The sequence below is a fragment of the Salvia hispanica genome, chromosome 6 (assembly GCF_023119035.1).
Source record: "Salvia hispanica cultivar TCC Black 2014 chromosome 6, UniMelb_Shisp_WGS_1.0, whole genome shotgun sequence".
Classification (NCBI taxonomy): Eukaryota; Viridiplantae; Streptophyta; class Magnoliopsida; order Lamiales; family Lamiaceae; genus Salvia; species Salvia hispanica.
In genome coordinates, this window is record NC_062970.1 from 43,568,850 (window position 1) to 43,585,935 (window position 17,086).

The following is a 17,086-nucleotide window of genomic DNA, read 5'->3' on the forward strand; positions in this document are numbered from 1 at the left end:
CTTCAAATAATAGGGTAGACATTCATAACTTAAGTTTAGCACTCCATCAATCTGCTTTTCATCACTATAAATGACTTCTTTGATATCCTCATTTATTAATTCCCACTCAATAATTGAATTTTTCTTTCTTAAGACCCCACCGAGTAAAGAAATCGCCAATGGCAGATAGCCACATTTATGCACCATTTCTTTCCCAATTTTTCTTTAATCTTTCTTCCAATGCAAAGTCTGCATTTTGAAGTGATAATAAATGATGATCAATTGAATAGTGCAATAGACTAAGAAGGTGTTATTAAGTTTTTAAAGCAAGTTACAAATTGTGTAAGACCTTAAAAATTCTTTCAAAGTATTTGGCGAAATAATCTTATAAACAATCTGTAAACTATAAACTATAAAGTAAGCTCCAGTAGCTTATAAACACTTCAAAAATAAACTAATATAGCCATACAACTAAGATGATTGTAACTGTAAGTCTATAAGTGCAATCACACAAATACTCTGCATTCACTATTTTCACTCAATTCAGTCACGCATGTAAATCCTATTATTTTTGTATCCAAATTGGTCTCGTACATATTATTTGTGTAGGGCTAGGTGGTCTTACTCATTTTAACTTAATACTTAATCGAAATTTTGACAATAAGGAGAAGCAAGTGAATTGAATTTATTTAACATAAATTTTTCTGCTACATAACAATTTTGTTATGATACAAATAGAAAAAAAAAGGTGTGAATCTTGGCAAGATATAAATACATCTAAAGCCATTAATGAATTGTGCTTTCTTTAGAATTTAAAGTTTTGAGATATTTTATACTAGAAAATAGAAAATAATTAACTTTACATAACAAATGTGCAAACATATTTTTTTTTTGTTTGTTTTATTATACCTATGTTGACATTGATATTAAAGAATCTTGACATAGGGGTAGTAGACAATCCATCCCATGTTATTTAGCATGACTGGAATAATAGTATAAAACTGACCTGGAATGTTTCCATGCTGAAATGCTTTGTTTTTTAGTAGTTCCAAAGCAGCATCCATATCTAAGAGCCCATGCTCCACTGCCAATCCAATCTCTGCAACCTTCTGTTTCCGTGTTGTCACCAATATTTTGCTCTGTAAATTCTGGACTATGAATGGATGCTTCAACTCATCCCACTGAGAAAGCTCCCAAACATCATCCAAAACTATGAGACATCGCTTCTCTCTTTGTATCTCACTTAGTCTATCATACAACTCTGAATCGCTCAGACTTGAAACCTCCTCCCTTATTCGTGGCTCATGGCTCAGACTTGAAACTTTCCTCTTCTTCTCTAGTTGCCTAAGAACATCCTCCCAAACTGATCGACTCTGACATTGCTGAGTAATGCAAACCCATGCCGAGAGATCAAAGCCGGTCATCTCGTTGTAGAGCTTCTTTGCAATGGCGGTCTTGCCTGACCCTCCCATTCCCCAAACTGATATAATCCGATCCTCTGTGTCTATCCCTAGGTAATGAACAAGCTGCTCCACCTCATCCTCCATGCCTAGGAAGAAATCTCCCATCTCCAAATCGGGGAAAGTCTTCCTTGATATGTTTTTTTGAGCTGAGCTTTCCCCCTCTCCATTTGGATTGATGATTATGCTTTTTTTTATGCCGATTTCTTGCATAGCCTTGCTTATCCTCTCGAGCTTTGATGTAATTTGTGAAATCTCGGAGCCTAATTGGTGGAGTGAGTTGCAATCTTCCAAAATGCAGGAATATTTGAGGATAAACTGCCTGAGGCCTCTTCTCCTTGAATAAACTTGATAAGCTGCGTGTCTTTCAATGGCAGATTCAGATCTGTAGACGAGATCTCTGATCTCGGAGATCCAATTGAAGATCGTACTACTCTCATGTCGTCTTTTGTCAGCGTCTTTGAGGAAACACTTCATCTCTTTGAGTTGCCACTCGAGCTCCTTCACTTGATCGGCCACGCCAACTAAAAACCTTCCCTCTTCCAATAGCAAATCGCGGATGGTTTCAAGAGCAATCGACACCACTGCCTCTGCCATTGCAACAGTTCCAAGCTCTGGTTGATTCACCAATGATCATATATGAAGAAAAAGGGAAAGAATGATACAAGATAGGAAATATAGATAAGGAATGTGTGATGAAGAACAAAGTAAATGTACAGTTAATAGATATGGAAATATAGATAAGAAACGTGTGATGAAGAACAGGGTAAATTTGTACATTATTAGAGTTGGAGACTTAAATATTTTTTATATTTGCACATGATTAGAGTTAGAAAATTATGTACGTTTCCAAATTTAGAATACATATATATTTTCCAAATTGGAAATGAAAACCATATCTGAAAATCATCAGCAATCAAGTCCTTAAATTCAAATGTTCTGTCACTTGGAGCTTCTTTTTGAGCAGAGAAAGAGGTAGAGAAAGAGGAAAAAAAATATTGGATCAGGAAACTATGCATTTAGAAGGCACAGGTCCAATCCACTGAGCTATAAGTGCACTTTTGAAATAATAAACGAATAATATCATATTTTTATGTAATTTATATCGGTTATAACTGATGACTGAAACTTTTTGTAATAAACAGAATCGAACTAAAACCACATAGAAAAATTTTAAGGAACGGTGCGGCATATGCAAGAACCATATACACTTACTAGCTTCTATATGTTTATAGCCTAGAGCAGTGAAAGTAAGATAACTCTTTCTGAAACTCCTGCAAAAGGAAAAGCATGATTGTTTCTAGACATGGCCGTGACAAGAAAATAAGATTACTCTTCAAGTAGTTATTGAAGGTCCAGATCCAATTAAGCTCCAAACTAAATCTCATGCATGTCTTCAACTGCATTAAGCTTTACTTTGACTGCAGGTTGACATTAAAAAACATATCCACAAGAACTTGACAAATCTAAAATGTCCTAAACCCAATGGCCCTTGACTCAACAATGAATAACGAAATAAGGATATAACATAAATGGGAAAGGAAACACCAATGACGCTTGACTCAGGTAAGGAGGGGTAAAAGGGAGTAGAAATTAGATGACAAATACTGTACTAAACCTTTAAATTTAGCTTGGAAGTCTTTACAGAACCCTCATAAGTAATCATGTTCCAGAAAGCATGATATCGAATAGAGATAAAAATCTAGAATAGTATCTCGAGAATTTTAAGAGTTAAACCCTTCTTTCTAATACATAACGATCTTGTAAGTGAGTTGAAATCAGTTTTCTCAATAAGCACTCTGAAACTGAAAATCTGGAATCATAACAGGCAAAAGACAGAAGCTATATGACAAACTCAATCACTATGGTTAGAAAGAAACAGAATTTTACATCAATAACATTACACTCTCCATATTCGGTAATATAACAAAACACACCAGCAAGTTACCTATTGATGCATAAAACATGTACTTCAATAATCATCTTCTATATCTGATATGTACTCCTATACAACAGCATAATCGATGTTCCTCGATTACACACGAAAACATTACAATTAAGGAAAAGCTAATAACTCCGATGCATAGTTCAGCAATGGAAAATTAATTACCCTTCCGGATCGAGTACATCTGTGCAATTGATGATGCATCTGCATCTCATCCTCATCAATAACCATAACCTCCGAACTTCCATAGCCACTGCCGCCGAGCTGCTTTACCACAGCCTACAATTTGAAAGAGAATGTTCACAATTAAGCTAATTAACTCATCAACGGTTATCAGTGAACATTTCTTAATTGAAGTCCAAAAATGAAATGCATAAAATCAATCGGTCGAAAAGCTGGCGCTGTTTGGCGACTTGTTCTCTGAGCTTACTGGCTTGTTTCATGAAAGGATCCATTGATGCTGCTTCCCCACTGTGTGCCGTGTGCGTTGGAGCCGCAATGCAGTGAATTTGAGTAGTTCGGTAAAAACACCGGCGCTTCGAAGTCGGCGTTCTTCAGTATTCAGATCTTCGCTTAATTGCAATGACACTGACAATCCAAATCGCATTGATAGAACTATCAACTATGGTCGTGCGAGGTCAGCACGAATTGCATAGCACTCAGGTGCTTCGTTTCCATAAATTTCTACTTTTCTTTCCTCCTATGTGATTGAGTTCCAATTCACTTCTTCCTCTCTCTTTTTTTTCTCTTTTCAATTGAATTCATTGTAACTAATCTCTTTCTATTAGAGAGAATTCGGAATAAGGGATTGATTTCGCTGACCTCTCGAAATTTAGGATTAAATTCGCTGACCTTTCGTAATTTGGGATCGTGGCATGCGTATTTTTTAGAACAAGAGATTTCTGATTTTTTCCCATTTTTCAATTCTTTTTTAATATTATCTCCCTCCCTCCATTTATCAATTGCCTAAATCACCCCTCAAATATTTTACCTAAATTCTACAAAATCAGCCCTCAAATATTATATCTATATTTTAGAATATCAACGCCGTTTTTTTCAAACACCCGCCTTTTTTCTGTTCCAAGCGCTTCTCTTCTCCACCCTCCTTCACAGCGCCTCCACCCTCCTATTCCGTCTCTCCAACTCAAAGAAGCGTGAATCTATAAGGAATCAAAAATACATATACATATGTGTTTGTATATGTAATATACATACATACATATTTGTTTGTTTTGTGGAAGTAATCACAAAGGAGGAGTTTTAATGGTTACTTTTTTGGATTTTTTTAAAAAGATTCCTCATAAGTAAATACATGATGTTTCTGGATGGTATATGATAAATACATGTTTATGGATTGCTATGGTAATTGATAATTGTCTTGAACAAAATTATTATTTAAAAGACTAAAGTTCACGTAAAATATATTGTAGAGCATGGTTTGTACACATTTTATAGAGACGACAAATTTTGTATACATATTGTAGAGACGGCAAATTTAGGCAAATTTAGGCAATGGTTCACATTTTGTAGAGACGGCAAATTTTATAGAATTTAGGTAAAATATTTGAGGGGTGATTTAGGCAATTGATAAATGGAGGGAGGGAGATAATATTAAAAAAGAATTGAAAAATGGGAAAAAATCAGAAATCCCTTGTTCTAAAAAATACGCATGCCACGATCCCAAATTACGAAAGGTCAACGAATTTAATCCTAAATTTCGAGAGGTCAGCGAAATGAATCCCTTATTCCGAATTCTCTATTTTTGAAATTTAACGATTTAATTAACGCATTTTAAAATTTTAGAAAATCACTATTTAAGCTTTGGACATTATACATGGTAATATCACTTTTCTCGGTTCCACCATTCTTTCAATTGTGCAACTCAACCACTCTAGAATCATCTCCTGACAAGAACAGTCTCTGATTGTTAGAGCATTCACAATGGTCACTCTAATGTCCGCTAGAATGGGCGGACTAATGATTGTCATATTGGCATTTATTAGTCCGTCTTACTACTAATAGCCAATTAAAATAATAAAAAAATTATTACATAGTACAACAAAAGCTAGGAAAATAACAAAAAAAAACAACATAAAAAAATACTGCATTATAATGATTATATTATTTTATTAAAACACTCAAATTTGAATAAGAAAAATGCCTAATTTTTTTTATATTTTTTTCTTATATTGAATTGAATGATTTCATTATTACTGCATCGATAAAAATATTCTTAAACAATTAATGAAAAGAACAATCTATGAAAGATAACACAAAAGAAAAAGGAAAAAAAAGTAAAACCAAAACTTAAACTATTGAATAAAAAATTTTATTCGAAAAAAACATACAGTACTATATTAAAGTTATCAAATTATTTTATAATTAAATATAATATTTTAGTTATATTTTAGTTATATTTTTTTAACAAAATAATAATGTTACCTTGAATTAACATAGTTCAAGTTTATCTTTAATTAATGAATATGCATTAAGATAAAATATTTAATTTGATATAATTTTCTTTAATTAGATAAAATGGTATAATTTTCTTTAATAAACTCTCAGTCGAAGTTGGCGAGTCGCCACGTTCATTTACATCGAAGCTGGCGAGCCGCCAACTGCCTACGGCGTTTTTCCCGTGTATTTACTGGCGGGTCGCCGGGTTCGTTTACATGCGTACCGGCGGGTCGCCAGCTTTGTCGCTGCTCCTCGCAGTCTTTGTAAAACAGCCACAACTTCCTTTACCGAACTCCGATTGAGAGGTTTAAGATATCCACGTGAAGTTCTTTCGAAGACGAACAGAATGGTATGCATTATGAACTAATTGGACTTCAAAATCTTCAGAAAATCCGTCTCGAACCAAAGCAGTTGCACATCCACATATTTTGTACATTTCTACACATTCTTCACAAAATAGTCAAAATACCAACATGATAAAGAAGTATATATAAACACGATTAGATTCATATAAAACTAACCTGTAAAACCATGCAAAATCCAAGTATATCAACTTAAGTAAATAAAATACAAATCAAATTCATCCACACACAATTATACAATTCTTCACTTTCAAAGTTTGAGTTATTACAGACCATAAATTTCAACTCAACACAAATCAAATTCAACACAGACACAATACAATTTGCCGCTTCCAACATTTAAGTTTTTACAGACCATCAATATTAATTCATACACATATACTAGGAGTAAGTAGTATCTTACAATGAGTTGAGCTGCAACAAAACCTTAGCAAGGAATGTGGCCTTTACAGAAAGGTAAACTGTTTTCATTGAGCACCAAAAGTGGCAGTGATAATCCATTACTCTCCAAAGAATTAAAGCTCAACCTGTAAATCGGCAATAATATACAGAAGAGTTCTCTAGTTATGAATACTATTGAATGAAAATAAAAACATAATGACGGCATTAGAGTTTACGATTTTATTTTGGCAAATAATTTTCAAGAGCTTATAAGTCTCAGATGAATCAGCATCTTGTGATCATGCATTTTTTCAGTGATTATGCCAAATTTAGCAGGAACAAGGAGTAAGAATTTTAAATGATTAATCATATGAAAAATGAAAATAAAAAGAACATATATATAACTACTTTTAATCTGCTATGTTAGAATTCTATGACTAAAAATGATTTAAAATGTGTGTTCTTATCATGATATGTTTATTTATCTTTTCTTCCAAACATGCACTAAGTGGATTACTTATATAGAACTTTGCAATTTATTGAAAATAATGTTTTATGCTAGTTTCTAGTGACAACGGGCAACATATTTTACCTCAGTTGAAACTTTAGAATTGTGTTACCCTAAAGAGATAAGATTATTAGTTGTGATTTGCGAATACATGGCACGAAAAAAATTAGGAGACAGATGTGTTTTGGTTTTATAGCAATTTCAAGAAAAAAAAAAAGTAATCATGCATGCCTAACTTAACAGGAAAAAAGAATTTACAAAATTTTGGCATAACACACTACTTTAATTTGTCACATGAACTTATTATGTGGTTTACTATCCAAAAAATTGCAATTTAGGGGGTGTTCACATCAAAATTGAAGAGAGGAAATGTGAGAAATGAGATACCTGGGGGAATACCACTAGTCCTTGATAAGAATTGAAGGCACATGGCAAACTTCATGGAAATCTTGTCCAGATGGTGATATCCTTTTACTCAGTTCTGGCATTCTTTCAATTACGAGAGTCTGAAGGGTAGAAATGGCACATAATCCCTTTGGAACCATCTCCAAGCAATAACACTCTTCGATCGTTAATTCAGAGAGAAGGGGCATTGCTCCTGCCTCCACTCTCCACTCCCTTAACGCTGGTAATTCTCTTAATGCTAGGATCTTGAGGCGAAGAAAGCTGTTTGTTGGGCATGTCATCTCCTCCCCAACAAATGATTTCTGACGTAATACCAGTTTTGCCAGCCAAGGAAGCTTTCCCAGTATCCCCATTGGATCATCCTCAATCTCACAGAATTTCAGATCCAAACACCTAAGTTTCGAGCTCAACAAATCACTCCCACACTCTGCCAGCTCCTTCCCTATTTTTGAATAAATAAACAATTCATAAAGATTGGGACATGTCAAAGCCTTCTCCAGCATTCGCTCATTTGTTAAGTCGCAACTTCCTGCAATGAGAATAGTACATTCCCGTATCTTGTTCCAGTTCATAATGGCATTCATGATAGCTGATAATCTTTCATTATCGTGTATTATAGCTATAAATATTTGGAGATTCTTCATTCTGCCCATACATTTAAGTTCATGGCATCTGCTATCAAAGTATAGTAGAGTCTCCAACTTATATACTCCCTCATCCAATCTTACTCGATAACTTCCAGCATTTTCATTTCCATAGAAAGGAAGTATCAAGTGTTTTAATCGCAACATATCCTTAAAAACATTTGGAACTTTAACATTCATTGAATACCTCAAATCAAGGGTATCCAAGTATACCAAATTCCTCATGGATGACGGTAGCTTATCAAGTTCACATTTTGCTAAACGCAAACGTCTAAGGTGAACAAGTTTAGTGATTCCTATTGGTAACTTTCCTCCTGCAAATTTGAATCTCACGAAAACTAGATCTCTCAGAAATTTGAATTTCTGAAAATCAATTATACTTTGTGGGGGAAACTCAACAACATCTGATCCTACGACATTGGATAATCGAATAGACCTTATATGCTCGCTAGTATCTTCTCCACAAATGACTATAAGCTCGTGCTGGACTTCATTTCTGAAATAAATAGCCAAATGTTGCATCTTAACATGTGAGGAAGCTTCCCGTAGCAAGGTACTGAGTTTCCCACCTCGATACTCCAAACTCTTCACTCCAAAATGCTCCCTTTTTTCCAATTTCAAGCATAGTTCTCGTACTACATCATGAAGTTTGCATGTATCATATTTTGAACTATTTCTACCTGCGGCATCATAATCGTACATAAATTCAACTTGAACCATGGACCTGGAGGCTAACTCACTTAAGTACAACTCAGCGATATCCATTAAAGTGTCCTCCTTGTCTCCAATATTCTCATATGAAATCATGCCTTGTGCTATCCACATCTTATATAGATCCCAAGCAGAAATGATTTCGTCCTCCTTAAAAATACCCATCAAGAGAAAGCAAGGCTTCAAATAATAGGGTAGACTTTCATAGCTTAAATTTAGCACTCTGTCAATATGCTCTTCATCTCCATATATGGCTGCTTTGATGTGCTCATTTACTGATTCCCATTCAACGATCGATTTTTTCTCTCTCAAAACCCCACCGAGTAAACAAATTGCCAATGGCAAATAGCCACATTTTTGTACCATTTCTTTCCCAATTTTTTCAAATCTTTCGTCCAATGCAAAGTCTGCATATATATATTGGAGTAACAATAAATGACAATCAATTGAATAGTGCAACTGACTAAGAAAGCGTTCTTATAAGTATTTTAAAACAAGTGTTCAAGACCTTAAAAACTACTCCCTCCGTCCCGGCTAAGATGACACATTGCTTAGCCGGCACGGGATTTTAGGAGTTATTGGTTAAAGTGTTTAATTGGAGAGAGAGAAGGTGGGTGTAGGTATTAAAGTAGAGAGATGAAGATAGACTAATATTTTAATAGGAGTGAGAAAATGTGGTTGATTGTATTAATTGGAGAGAGAAAGTTACCAAAAAAGGAAATGTGTCATCTTAGTTGGGACAAACTAAAAAGGAAAACGTGTCATCTTAAGTGGGACGGAGGGAGTAATTCAAATTATTTGGCAAAATAAGCTTATAAACAAACTACTCAAAAATAAAATTTTCAAATCAATTTATATTTTTTAACAATTTATAAGCAATGGCAAATTTACGAAAATTGTATTCGAATATTTACTTTTAATTCCATTTCCTTATAAATGTATCTCTATTATGACTACAGTTATTTCGCTGGCACATATTTTCGATAATTTCAAATCTATTGATAATATTACATTCTACTATACGCTAGGAATATTATTTAGGGATATTATATTGGCATATTATATTGACATGAAAAACCATAAACTTTCAAAAAAATTGGGTATTTCCCATTAACTTTAGAATTAGCATCTAATACCACCAACTTTCTCGGATTATGGTTTTTTACCAACTCATCCTGAATTAAAATTTTTTTACCGCACACTATCCACACTGGCAGCCATCAAATCTCATGGACTATTGGAAAATATTAAAGGAAATGACGTTGTTTCCAAGTCTAATTTAAAATTAACCCTAAAAGGTTGAAATTCTTCTTCGTCTGTTAATGATTTTAGAATTAGGGTTAATTCGATTTTCTGCAGAGTTAACAGACAAAAAAGAAGAATTTCGACCTCTTATTATTTTAGGATTAGGGTATTGCAATAAGCATTGGAAAGAATGTCGTTTCATTTAATATTTTCTGGTAGCCCATGTAGATTCGACAGCTGCCAGTAGATAGTGTTCGATTATAAAATTTTGAGTAAAGGTCCTTTTTGGTCCTTAACATATGACGATTTTTTGATTTTGGTCCATAACATTATCTTTTGAATTATTTGGTCCTTAACAAATAAAAATCGATCACATTTGGTCCGAAATGGACGGAAATGGTTAAATCTAACGGTCAATGAATATTACTTGAATTTTGACCTGATTAATATTCAATTAACTATTTTTTTTATTTTTACAAATCAATTAATATTCAGCAATAGAGAGGAGAGCGGTCAATCACGACGCCGATTTCAGGTTTTTGCACGATTGCATTTCCGATCTCTTCGCGGATCGGTTGAGATTGGACATGGAGATGTTGAAATTGGGGAAATTGAACCGAATTAGCCTCGCCGCAAAATGGTGCCCCTCTCTGTATTTGTCGTTTGATAGAATCACACTGCTGTGTGAGACCATAGCGAAGAAGGTGTTTCCGGTGGCGGAGTTTCCGGCTTATGAAAGCGTGGAGGAGACGTATTATGCGTATAGAGTGAGGGATCGGCTGATGAAGGAGGTGCTTGTGCCACTACGGAAGGCGTTGCAGCTGCCGAAGGATGAACATGGCGGCGAAGTGGCGGAGCTGCAGTGGAGGAGAATGTGTGCCGGAGATTGTGTTTTGGAATCTCAGGGATTCGAGGGCGCGGTGCCGGCGAACCAGAAAGGGGTGGCGTACTGCCGTAGTTGATTGAATATTAATAAAAAAACAGTTAATGGAAGGCGTTGCAGCTGCCGAAGGATGAACATGGCGGCGAAGTGGCGGAGCTGCAGTGGAGGAGAATGTGTGCCGGAGATTGTGTTTTGGAATCTCAGGGATTCGAGGGCGCGGTGCCGGCGAACCAGAAAGGGGTGGCGTACTGCCGTAGTTGATTGAATATTAATAAAAAAACAGTTAATTGAATATTAATCCGGTCAAAATTCAATTAATATTAGTTGACGGTTAGATTTAACCATTTCCATCCAATTCGGATCAAATGTGATCGATTTTTATTTGTTAAGGACCAAATAATTCAAAAGATAATGTTATGGACCAAAATCAAAAAATCGACATATGTTAAGGACCAAAAAGGACCTTTACTCTAAAATTTTTAACTCGGGTCGGGTTGGAAAAAAACCACAATCCGAGAAAGTTGGTGGTATTAGATGCCAATTCTAAAGTTGTGGGAAATACTAAATTTTTCTGAAAGTATATGTTTGTACATGCAATTATTCCTATAATTTATTATAAAAACGTGATATTTTAGTAAAATTGTATTCCCGCGCCTTATATTATTGAAACATAAGGTTGGGTTTTAATACTTCCCTCGTCCCATAAAAATAAGGACAATGAATATGTCACGGAAGTTAGAAAATATTGGTAAAGTAAGAGAGGGGAGTAGAAAGGTACAGCGAGCCCCAGAATTGATGTTGAATTTTCAAAGCTACCCTTGCTTTCCAGCTTTCAAAGTTGGGAACCCTCATTAAAAGTTTTCTGCCCAAATCTGGGTTTATTTCATGCAAGCTGAACACATGTCTCCGGTTTCAATTATGTGGGCCATGCCTACCCAAATCTTTACGGGCCCTTTACTCTAGAAATGAAATAGAGCAAAGTGAACATGTCCTTAATCCAAATGAATTATTCTCGATGATTGCTTGACTACGCTACATTAGATATATCAAATTCGGGATTTATTAGGATGCGTAAAATGTTTTAAAATATAAAATAGTACCTCCTCTACCTCATTAAAAATGAAATGTTTTCCTTTTTAAATCATCTTATTAAAAATTAAACGTTTTCTAAAATAGAAAAAATTGTATCTTTATTCTCTTATTTTACTCTCTCTCTCTTCGTGAACTCAAACAACAACACTACATAAAATCTTATATAGATTCTCAAATGTTTCATATTTAATGAGTCAGAGAGAGTATATAAGTTTTTAGTGATTGTTTTGAAGTATTTTCTGTTGCTATTTTTTTCCTAATTTTATACTCCCTCTGTCCCACTTAAGATGGCCACATTCTTGAGTTGCATGGGATTTTGGGAAGTGTTGTTAGGTGTAATAAAATAGAGAGAAAAAAAGTAGTTAAATATTTTAATAAGGAGAGAGAAAAGAGGAGGTTATTTCTAAAATTGGAAAGTAACCATTTTGATTAGGACAAACAAAAAAGGAAAGATTGTCATCTTGAATGGGACGGAGGGTGTATATTCTATTAAAATAAATTGTATAATATAAATAATTATTATCTCAATATAAAATAGTAAATAAGTTTTTATGATTCCTATAAAAAAAATAACAAATACTTACATGACATATTCAAAAATTAAAATTTTTGCAATAATCATTTTTCACTTTAAATTTCAATATATACTTATATAATTGAAAATTTTACATAAATTTTAAAAATTATTGACTATAATTTAATTATTTAAATATTTTTTAGTGTAAATAAACGATTGCATATCTACTCAATAGCTTAATATGCAAATAAAAATTAAATTATAGCATATTATCCGTCCACGATTAATTGAACTTTTTTGACTTGACGCAGATTTTAAGAAATATAGTAAAAAGTGGATTGAAAAAGTTGGTGGAACGTGAGTCCTATTTTTATATATTACTACCTCCGTCCCCCAAATTTTGACACACTTTGACTCGGCACGAGTTTTAAGAAATGTAATGAAAAGTGAGTGGAAAAAGTTGGTGGAATGTGAGTCCTACTTTTAAAGTATTAGTTTTATAATAAAATGTGAGTATGAATGAGTTAGTGGAATATGTGGTCCATTACCAAAAATGACAAAAAGTGAAGTGCATCAAAATTTGGGGGACGGACCGAAATAGTAAACTGTGTCAAAATTTGGGGGATGGAGGTAGTAGTTTTATATTAAAATGTGAGTACGGTAAGTTAGTGGAATATGATGTTTATTGTTAAACATAGTAAAAAACAAGGGTGTCAATTAGTTGTGTACCAACGAAAAAGGAAGTTTGCGTCAATTAATCTTAAACGGGGAACACTATATACATCCAAAAAACAAGGAAAATTCATACCCAAAAAAAGTACTAAGAACTGTTGTACTAATGTAGGAGTATTGATTTAGCCGGTACATATAAGATATGTTATTATATTATGTGTATATATAAATATGTAATATAATGTATAGTACTCCTAATTTTCATAAAAGAAAGAGAAAATTATACCCATAAAAAATACTAACAAGGGTTGTATGTATATTTTTAATTATCGGTATATGTAATGTTATTTTATTACATTGTGTATATATAAATATGCAATATTGTATAGAAGTAGTTTCCATACCTAAGATTGAGTAATTTTCTATAACAGTGGTAGAATGTAATTTTTCTAAATTAGTGTATGTCTAGTTGGACGTTGGGTCCTTCATATTTTCATGTCAAAAAATAATTGGTAGGATATACCACCTCATCATGCCTATGTGATGTAAGATGGTTTATTGAAATTTTTCTCTCTTTCTGCCCTTTGCTTATGATAATTAATGAAAAATCATAACTAAAATATCTAAATGATAATTACAAACCCCGTTTGTATATGGTCTCCATCAATTGGTTTGTACATTTAAGAAGTAATTTTCTAATATTAATCCTAAGAAATAGCTAGTTCATAAGAACATACTTCTCCATAATAAATAGTATGAACTAGAAAGTGATTTCTAATATTATAACCATCAATTCTTTGGGGACAATATAAGAAACTACAAATTTCAGAAGTTCAAACGAGATTAATGAGATAGCTTGATTTTATTTTTGCATGCGAGCTTTGTTAAGGGAGTGTGCTATAGAAATAAAATTTGTAATGTGAAATTTGATAGTTATGCTTAGGCAGCATTAGGCGACCATGTTATCTTTGGTTTTTGAACTATTCGTCGGTGTTGTGAAACTATGATGATAACTTCTCTGAGTTCTCGAATGAAAATGATATCCAACATCCATGTATTTATAGGAGCGTTGGGGACTAAAATAGACATTACTAACGTTCTATTCTTGGAAGTATATTGTACATTACCCAACACTCCTTGAAACTTCAACATTGGAACTCTAACACTTGTAATTCCAACAGTCTCAACAGGATATTTGAGTTATTTTCCTTTTCGATAAAAAATTACATCTAATCTCAATTAGTTTCTCTCTCTCCTGTGTTCCTCTTTTCTCTTTCCTACCTTACCTTTTGTGGTCACTTTATTTTATCTTCATTTACCTTATTAAAAATAACTTTTTTAAATCTCGTAATGGAAAAAAATATCTTTGTGACATGGGACGAGGGAGTAATTAATTTTTGACATTTTGGTTCATTTACCAAAATTAGTCCATTTTAATTTTCAAAAACATTTTAACCATGCATTACACTGTCAATAATTTGAGTCTCATTATCAATTAGCATGACATTAGATACTTTTTTCTTTTTATGTTCTTCCAGATTAATTTCACATTACAAAGTCTCTGTTTTTAAAAGATGGAGGGCGTAGCATAAAACTGACCTGGAATATTTCCATGCTGAAATGCTTTGTTTTTGAGTAGTTCCAAAGCAGCATCCAAATGTAAGAGCCCATGTTTCACTGTCAATCCAATCTCTGCAACCTTTTGTGTCCGTGTTGTCACCAATATTTTGCTCTGCAGATTTTGGACAATGAATGGATGCTTCAACTCCTCCCAATGAGAAAGTTCCCAAAGATCGTCCAAAACAATGAGACATCGCTTCTCTCTTTGTATATCACATAGTCTATCATATACTGAGTTGCTCATATTTGGAACCTCCGCCCTTACTACTCGTGGCTCATCGTTCAGGACTGAAACACCTTTCTTCTTCTGTGGATTTTCTAGCTGCCTTAGAACTTCCTTCCAAACTGATTGACTATCGCATTGCTGAGTAATGCAAACCCACGCCGACAGATCAAAGTTGGTCGTCTCGTTGTAGAGCTTCTTGGCAATTGCGGTCTTGCCTGAGCCTCCCATTCCCCACACTGATATAATTCGATGCTCTGTATCTGTCCCTAGGTGATGAACAAGCTGCTTCAGCTCATCCTCCATGCCTACGAAGCAATCTCCCATCTCCAAATTGGGGAAAGTCTTCCTTGACATGTTGTTTCCACCCGAGCTTCCCTCCTCTCCATTTGGATTGATGAGTATGCTTCTTTTTATGCCGTTTTCTTGCATATCCTTGCTTATCCTCTCCAGACTTGATGTAATTTGTGAAATCTCGGAGCCTAATTGGCGGAGTGAGTTGCAATCTTTCAAAATGCAGGAATATTTGTGGACGAACTGCCTGAGGCCTCTTCTCCTTGAAGAAACTTGATAAGCTGCGTGTCTTTCGATGGCGGATTCGGATCTGTAGACAAGATCTCTGATCTCGGTGATCCAATTGGAGATGGTTCTGCTTTGATGTCGTCTTTTGTCAGCGTCTTGGAGGAAACACTTCATCTCTTTGAGCTGCCTCTCGAGCTCCCTGACTTGATCGGCCACACCAACTAAAAACCTTCCCTCTTCCAATAGCAAATCACGGATGGTTTCAAGAGCAACCGCCACTCCTGCTTCTGCCATTGCAACAATTCCAAGCTTTAATTCTTTTCAATTGTTTTACCAGTCAGAATTTTTGGTGAAATTGGTGGCGAATGTAGTAGCCGGAATTTCCGATATGGAAAACCACACACGTTTGGTAAAACTACAAACAAATTAAGACAGTGTAGTGATGGTTTTATGTTTATATGTTTCCATTATTTTTGGCGAAATTGGCGGGTATATAGTCTGTTTTTAATTAAAAAAAGAGGATCCAATTATTGCGTTTAAAATAAAGTATGTGCAAAACTAATGGACGTGTTACTTTTTCCTTGTTGTTAACCGGCCATTGCCCATTAGTGGCTTAATTGTCAATTATGGAGGCGCATAATCACAATAAAATATGCTCCATTATTGCTGCTTATCGTGCGATTAAGAAATTATTAAATGTACAACTTTGGATTAAATATTGAAAAGCTCTACTAGTGTGTATCACTTTACAATATTGAGTAAAGGTCCTTTTTGGTCCTTAACATATAAAGAGTTTTTGATTTTGGTCTATAACATTATCTTTTGAATTATTTGGTCCCTCACAAATAAAAACGGCTCATATTTGGTCCGAATTGGACGGAAATGGTTAACTTTAACAGTCAACGAAAATTAATCGAATTTTGACCGAATTAAGTTAATAATTAAGTTAAGAATAAGTTAAAAATTACACTTCCTGCCGGAACGAGTCCCCTCTCCTCTGCCGCCGGAACCGGTCCCCTCTCTTCCACCGCCCCTCTCCTCCACCGCCAGAGCCAGTGCTGCCGCCGCCGCTGGTATTACTAGTTTTGCTGCTCGATCCCGTAAATTTCTTCTTCCACCAATCCCTCTCACCACCGCCCTTCCACCCCTCCCGCTTCGGCGAAACTCTCCCACTCCCACCACCACCACCAACAACAACAGTAGTTTTCTTCCTTCTCTTAGACAAACGCAAACGGAAACGCCATATTCAAAAAGAACCCCTTATACAACAGTTATCCTCGAAGCTCAATCGCCGCTCAATTTTTCTGCTCTCTTCCTTCTTCAATCCCGTCGCCGCTCCTCCTCGATCCGAACCGCCTTCGATTTGATTCTCCGCTCTGTGATGATGCTCGACTATATCCTTGAGCGAGAGCTCGTACGATGATTCCGGCATGTGCCTCACCATCTCCATGAGCTCCGAC

At 34.8% G+C, this 17,086-nt stretch overlaps 2 protein-coding genes across 3 annotated transcripts; both read right to left on the reverse strand.

Annotated features, from left to right (window-relative positions):
• Positions 1-92: 92 nt before the first annotated feature.
• Positions 93-4,071, reverse strand: LOC125195900 (putative disease resistance protein At1g50180). The gene is made up of 5 exons (XM_048094184.1): positions 3,815-4,071; positions 3,550-3,663; positions 2,655-2,713; positions 986-2,053; positions 93-228 (listed from the first exon to the last, which is right to left on the reverse strand). Exons 2-5 carry the CDS (start codon positions 3,630-3,632, stop codon positions 176-178), a joined length of 1,263 nt encoding a protein of 420 aa, XP_047950141.1. The 5' UTR covers positions 3,633-3,663; positions 3,815-4,071; the 3' UTR covers positions 93-175.
• Positions 4,072-5,933: 1,862 nt separating this feature from the next.
• Positions 5,934-16,060, reverse strand: LOC125195897 (disease resistance protein RPP8-like). 2 transcript variants are annotated; one of them, XR_007171800.1, is made up of 4 exons: positions 14,861-16,060; positions 7,480-9,259; positions 6,607-6,730; positions 5,934-6,279 (listed from the first exon to the last, which is right to left on the reverse strand). XR_007171800.1 is itself a non-coding variant. In XM_048094181.1 (3 exons), exons 1-2 carry the CDS (start codon positions 15,918-15,920, stop codon positions 7,494-7,496), a joined length of 2,826 nt encoding a protein of 941 aa, XP_047950138.1. In that variant the 5' UTR covers positions 15,921-16,060; the 3' UTR covers positions 6,293-6,730; positions 7,480-7,493. The 2 variants fall into 2 exon arrangements, 1 of the variants encoding a protein (XP_047950138.1); XM_048094181.1 differs by lacking the exon at positions 5,934-6,279 and having other exon boundaries at positions 6,293-6,730.
• Between the last annotated feature and the right edge of the window lie 1,026 nt (positions 16,061-17,086).

Bases quoted from the DNA above. Each gene is read 5' to 3' on its own strand.
- LOC125195900 (XM_048094184.1), bottom strand. From the start codon at position 3,632: ATGGAAGTTCGGAGGTTATGGTTATTGATGAGGATGAGATGCAGATGC. The intron at 2,714-3,549 runs GTAATTAATTTT...TTCCTTTTGCAG, and splicing joins GATGTACTCGATCCGGAAGG to GAGTTTCAGAAAGAGTTATC. The intron at 2,054-2,654 runs GTAAGTGTATAT...TGAATCAACCAG, and splicing joins CTATAAACATATAGAAGCTA to AGCTTGGAACTGTTGCAATG.
- LOC125195897 (XM_048094181.1), bottom strand. From the start codon at position 15,920: ATGGCAGAAGCAGGAGTGGCGGTTGCTCTTGAAACCATCCGTGATTTG. The intron at 9,260-14,860 runs GTCAGTTTTATG...ATATATATGCAG, and splicing joins TCAGCATGGAAATATTCCAG to ACTTTGCATTGGACGAAAGA.